Below are 6,525 nucleotides of genomic sequence, written 5' to 3'. Positions count from 1 at the left end.
GGAATGCTTTAATTACTCGGGTTATTTTATCTTGACACAAACAGTAGTTTTCTTCTACGCAGGGTTTTATTTTGAAATAGTTACGTAAAGCGGAAAAAAAGTTATCTGAAAGTCCCTCAAGTCTATTAAAGCAGCCTTTCCTAACCAACATTTTCATGTACAGTTTTAATCTATCCTAGATATAAAATGCTTGGATATTCTTACCTGTTTTGCTAAGATGGCAACGTACAAGACTGTTTATTAGCAGACTTCCCATTGCTGTAGAGCAGTGATGCAATTAGGCAAAAATAAATGGCAACACAAGTGACTCTGATACTTGTATTTTGCATTTTAAATACCCAAAGTATTCTGCTTCTGCAGGTGGAAACCCCTGTGGACTTCAATTGAATTTTTACAGTGGAAGGTCAAGTTTAAGTTCAAAGTTAATCAAAAGGGGCGAGGGGGGGGAACCAGCTCATTGACAAAAATCCCAGGAATAGACAAGTACAACTGGTCAGTTTAGTTGGAAAAGTTATACCTGTTTTACCAGCTGTGACTTCAATCTGCTTGACTGTTAGTCTTTAAAAAACCAAAATATATGGAGCACTTATCAAGGAAAGACTACCATTCGTTTTTCTGTTCTGCAGTAAATTACAGAAATTATTTTTTTTTCCTATCTTGATTCTAAAATACTAGATTAAAAAAAAGGTAGCAGAAATGAAAATGAAGTTCAGTCACATGGAAGACATGAAGAATGATTATCCAGATTTGAATATTCAGTGTGTTTTTGGTGTAACTACAAAAATCCCATTCAGACTGAATCAAAACCAGGCACTGCTTACTTTTGAAGATGAAGAAGGTACGATGCATATTTTAAGTATAAAATTAATGTCTCTGATGTATTTCATTGCCAAAGGGAAAAGATTTACATAAACATTTTGGAAAAAAAAGAATCAACAACAGCCAAAGAAAGAATACACAGAGAACCTTTCACTATTATGATACCAATCAGTAGAAGAAAATTCTTGCAAGCACTCTGTATGGTTTTGTTGGATTATCAGATTTTTGCTCTCCGCTAATACAAACAATACTTGGTGTTTGAAATTGGGAATATGTTTCTACCTCAAAGGGTATTCTCAAGAATGATTCAAAATGTTTTGACAGCAGAATTTGATTATTTTCTTTTACTCTGGGCAGTACCTTATTCTGACAGCAGTTATGTTGGTTAAGTGTACACATCAGATGATGGGTAGATCTGAGATGAGAGAGGGATGGTGCAGTCTATAACTTGCCTGCTTCCCACCGATACCCTTGCTGTTTGGACAGCCTGGTGCTGCCCGTGAGGAGCCTACAGGCAGTTGGGCTGGGCTGGCTTGGTGGGTAATTCAGTTGTGCCAGTATATTCCAGATACAAAGCTAGTGTCCGATTCATTTCTTTCCGCTAAAATCTAACATTGCTAATACGCATTCTCTGCACCTGGTAGTGATGTGGTTTTCATCCAGGGGTATTTTAAATGAAATATGAGAAGTCTAGTATTAATATTTGATACAGTGAGAGCATCTTTTGACACCACAAAGATTTTACTATTCTGTCCTGCTCTAAAGGTACTACAGTATTTTACCAGTTGCCTCTAACCAGTGATATTTTATGGAAAAAGACGTGCCTGAAGACTGGATAGTGGGATCTGGTTGCCTAACTGTTACTTATTTCTCATTTATTGATGCAAAAGGAGGTTTTGCTTAAGAGACTGGGGAATAGTTGTGGGTTTGTAATGATTAAACAAGGCTTTTCATATCTGAAAACTTGTGATTTTCCTTAGTTGCCCAGAGACTGATAAAAATGGGTAAGCACACTGTGAACCTGGACAACAAAATAGCAGATGTGAGAGTGAAGCCTTTTACACTTGAAAGGGGAATCAAATTTGAGGTAATCAACTGAAATATGAAACTCTAAAGATACGAACTTGCAGTACTTAAAAAGCTTTAGGTTCAGTTTTTTGGGTGTTTCAGTCACAAAGCGCACAAAAAATTTAATTTTTTTAGCTCCATGTCGCTATTTCTGGAAAGAAGATCAAAGTTTCAGAAGTACCTGAGCTATCCATTCATGAAGACTGGATGAGAGACAAATTAGAGCTGAATTTCTACAAATCCGAAAAGGGAGGAGGAGAAGTAGAAAATGTGATCTATGACAAGCAGTCTAGGACAGCTGTTATTACATTCCTCAGACCTGGAGGTATAGTATGTAATATTTTGTTAGCTACATGTACACGCCATATTGTCCATTCTGCGTTACATTCCATTCCATGTTACATTCTGTGTTAACTTAACCACTGAATCTAGCAAATTCTTCCCACAGAGAGTTAAGTAGATCGGGAAAAGATGTGGGTTCACCCACACATCTGTAAATAAAGCAGTATTTCATCATACTCCTTTTTGATCAAACATGACCTGATACACAGTTTGTGAGCTTTATTTCTTCCTCTGTCAAAACCCCATTTTTTCTTTGCATTGCTTATATTGCAAAAAGAAAATTAGGAAGATGTGTTTGATTTTAGCTCTTGTTTCATGACAGTGAAGTTAGACAGGCATTCAGATTGCCCAACTATATGAAATCCTGTGAAGATCAGTAGAGCCACATCCTTTTAGAGCAGCTGCTTTAGATTTATTTCAGAAGCTTTTGTGGGTATTTAATGATTCTGCTTTTTTGGAAATGCCAAATAAACTTTTTGCAAAATGCATATGAAGAATCTACAAGTGTGCTATCATCTATTAGTTTGTAAATCCATGTAAGAAAGATTAGTCTGTTCTTTGATATGCTTACAAAATGCATTTTAGATTATATTACTCTTACTCCTCTTTTTCTCGTTCTCCATTACAGCAGCTAACAGCTTTGTGAGATGTACTAAATATCCTTTCTTTGTAAATGGAAAGTGCTACAGGCTTTCTGTTCACCCAGACACCGACATACACCTGGAAAAGTTTCAGGTAAAAGAACCTAGTCCAAGCTAACTCCTAAATAGAACAGATACGTGGGAAATACGAGATACGGGCAGAATTTTCAGCTCTGAGGACTGCAGAAGTTTTTGTGTCATGCACTGTGTAACTTAATAACAAGTGTGAGTCTGCAATATGCTGCCCTGCTGATAATCTTATGTTTTGCAGTGTGAAAGCTGTAATTTATTTTAAAAGGGTGTGCATGTCTTTCCTTGATCAAATGATATCATTACTTACCATAGTGTCTGTGCGAGGCAGGAGGCAGATACTGGAAATGTTTGTCAGGTAGGTTAATAGTAGACACAACAATGTTTTTCTGAGTCACAGAGCACTGTCATATCCATCCCTAGTGAGAGGCCTTGCTGATAGTCTCAGCAGAGACCCTTGTTGTTCTATGAAACATTTGCTCATTCATTTTTTTCATTCATTCATTCAACCCAAATAATGACTTCTTTTCTTGTAACGCTAGTCTGCTTGCTTGTCATATTCTCACTGAAATTGTCTTTTACTTTGTATGAGTAGATGGTAATCAAGTCGGTATTGTGCATATAATCAAGCCTTTATAATTAAAGCACTGACTAGAGTGTGTGCATTTATGAGATAGAACAGCATCGTTTGCAGGTGTGTATCATAGATTGGCATGGATTTTTATGGAGCGATGCTGTCTAGAGTCATCAGAGATGCCCAAACCCAGGGTGTGTGTGCATTAAGGAGCGTAGGACACACCGGTTGAGGAGGCTGGGTGCGTTGCCTGTTGAACTCCGTAGAGTACGATAGAGTTCAGAACTCCTGCTATTTTCAGTGACAGAAATATGCCACAGTGTCCAAAGTCTTAAAATGTAATTAAAGATCCTAGCCATATCTGATCGCGTATATGTTTATTTCCAGTATCTGTCAGTTCCTTTAGATGTACCTGCAACAGCTGATGTGTAATACAACTTTGTTTTTCTTTCCTCAATAGCTCTATTGTGGGATTTCTAAGAAGACCATTCTGTTGAAAGGAATTCAAGAGACAGAAGATGATGAGGAAAGTGTACAGGACATGATTGAAATTCATTTTCAGAAGCCTAGTAATAGTGGTGGGGAAATAGAGAAAATCAAGTATGTATCAAAAGGAGGAACGTGGGTTTGTTTTGAGGAGGATACTTAGAATGCCATATAGGAAATTGTAGATTGAACTTGTGAAGTTCCGAGTTCCTGCTTCATCAGAGGCATGGGAAGTTATGCAGACATTGTGCTTTAATGTTCTGAAATTTATACTTGAAAAAGAGGAACTACCTGTCTTTCTGACCTGTGTAACGGCAAAGACTTTGCATAGAAATTCAGTAAAACTCGCTGCTTGGTGTTCCAGAGGTTCCTGATTGAAGTCATAGAAGAAGCCTTTATCAGCACTTGAAACTTAATCTAAGATTGCCTTCTGCAAATTTGCAGATTTTGTATCTTGCAAATTTTAGACAAGTCACATACTCCAAAGTGGGATAAATCGATTCCTTTGTACATTTTGGTTACAAAAGCCGTATTTAATCCCAATCAGAAGCATCTTCACAGACTTGCTTTTTTAAAGTGCCATAGCTCTGGAAAGTAGCTCTGACAAAACTCCAGTCCTGCTGAGGTTGCTGTGTGCCACCGTAACTCAAATATCTGAAAGCAATTATCCTGTGATTTCATAAAATCTGCATTATCAAATTAGCGATAAAATTAAAATAGCAAAAGGGAAGGGGAGAGTGCAAAAACATCACAGATTTACTCAAGAAATGGCACATTATAAGAAATGCCATAGCAGTAACACTGCTTTTAGCTGTCGAAACGCTGTTACTTCTAGGATCTGCTGCAAATTCTACTGAGCTTCTGATAAGTTAATAGCCTGGCTTATTGTTTGGTTTTAGTATTTGTTTCTACAATTACATTTCTCCTCATTTTTGTTCATGATTTTGCTTACTTGAAAATATTACAGTGAAGAATTGAGATGATTCTTTATCTAAACCAGATTGCTTTGTATCAACGCTGGGGAAACAGTCTGATGGCGAACGCGGTGTCTGAAGTACCAGTTTTGGTGTGTGTGACTGGCCAGGCTGCTGGCTCTGGGAGGGTGTGTAGAGAGGGGCGAGTTGAAAAAAGGCATATAGAGTTTAGGGCAAATTATTTTTTCAGCATGTAAAGCCTCCCATTTGATTCCACTTCATCCTTCCAGTTCTTATTCTAAAAGATCTTTGAAATAAAATGGAAGTGCAAAGTCAGAGAAGGGTTCATTTTCCAAGGAGGAATGTTTTTCCTTTTCTGCTGTGGTCCTTTTTATTTGCTACCCTTGGGGGCTGAAATGGTTTGGCAACAATAATCTTTAAAGTAGCATGGGTCTAACATTGAAAATAACTTATTTTTCATAGTATTTGACATCTTAGTATGCAGGAAAAGGACAATGGACCAAACTAGTGCAAGAAAAGCACTACAATTATACCTCAGGTATTATTATTCTAGAGAAACTGTTAGTAGGCGATAGATAAAGTTCAATATGGGAAACTAAAAGGCTGCTAGCACCACAGTTGATTTTGAATTTACTGTTGGGCAAGATACATGTGACTGTAGCACCTCTTACTGTTTAGTGCATGCAAAGGCATGGATCGATTACCTGACAATTATGAAATAATAATAATAAAAAAAAAAAGTAGTAGTAGTGGGGTATTTATGGAGATTGCGGATTGCATACTTTTGCATGTAACAGTCTTAAAATGTTGACAAGATCAGATGCCTTAAAAAGAAAGGGGAAAAAACCTGATGAAGATAAAAAAGGTCATGAATTTTAACTGTACCTCACTGATAAATGTTGAAAAGTAAATCCTTAAAAAAGGAAGAAATTTAAAATTCTCATAAAGTATCACAGTGTGTGAGAGTAGTGAGAAGCTACAGTTTCTAAGTACCTAAAATCAAGATGAGATTTTAAATAACATTTTAAGACAGTATTTGTAAATGTCTCGGTTTTCTCTCTGATGAATTGATTATACTGTTGAAATTTTGAAGCAATAGTGGTGCCACATAAAGGCTGGAAAACTGCTTTAATGAAGTAAAACAAGAATACAGAATTTAGGTATGTTTCTGTAAATGGCAGTATCCTTTTTTTGTACCTAGTGGAGTGAATTTGTCTTTGACTGGAAGTTTGAAGAACAGCTGTGGCTTTTTTATACCCCGCTACATACAAGTACTTTACATTTTCACAGCGGCAGCTCCCATCGTGAGCCAAACCTCAAGGTCGAGTCAGTCAGGCAGCCCTGGCGTGGGACTAGTGGTTTGGATGTCACGGACAGCCCTGGCGTGGGACTAGTTGGTTGGGTGTCACGGACAGCCCTGGCGTGGGACTAGTGGGTTGGGTGTCACGGACAGCCCTGGCGTGGGACTAGTGGGACTGTTTGGATGTCACGGTAGCTGTACAAGTTCAGTCCGGCCTTTGGGATGCCGTGTCCGTGTGCCTTGCCCTGTGAGGAGCTGGCTTGTACAGCCCTCCGCTGAGGGGACGCACGAAGGGAGCAGCAGGAGGTGACGGGATAAAGCCCAGCAAGG

At 38.1% G+C, this 6,525-nt stretch overlaps 1 protein-coding gene across 1 annotated transcript in view; it reads left to right on the top strand.

The window, feature by feature from the left end:
• The window catches only part of NMI (N-myc (and STAT) interactor), a 7,211-nt gene extending 3,088 nt beyond the window's left edge, over positions 1-4,123 (top strand). Inside the window, exons 4-8 of the mRNA XM_009695195.1 lie at positions 676-838; positions 1,800-1,906; positions 2,023-2,212; positions 2,858-2,964; positions 3,935-4,123. Of these exons, the coding sequence (XP_009693497.1) occupies positions 676-838; positions 1,800-1,906; positions 2,023-2,212; positions 2,858-2,964; positions 3,935-4,123 (756 nt within the window). The remainder of the gene's footprint in view (positions 1-675; positions 839-1,799; positions 1,907-2,022; positions 2,213-2,857; positions 2,965-3,934) is intronic.
• The last annotated feature ends 2,402 nt before the right edge of the window (positions 4,124-6,525 follow it).

This window comes from Cariama cristata, unplaced genomic scaffold, assembly GCF_000690535.1.
Source record: "Cariama cristata isolate BGI_N322 unplaced genomic scaffold, ASM69053v1 scaffold16622, whole genome shotgun sequence".
In the NCBI taxonomy this organism is placed as follows: Eukaryota; Metazoa; Chordata; class Aves; order Cariamiformes; family Cariamidae; genus Cariama; species Cariama cristata.
The sequence above is the reverse complement of the archived record's forward strand: the minus strand, read 5'-3'. Positions and strand labels throughout refer to the sequence as shown.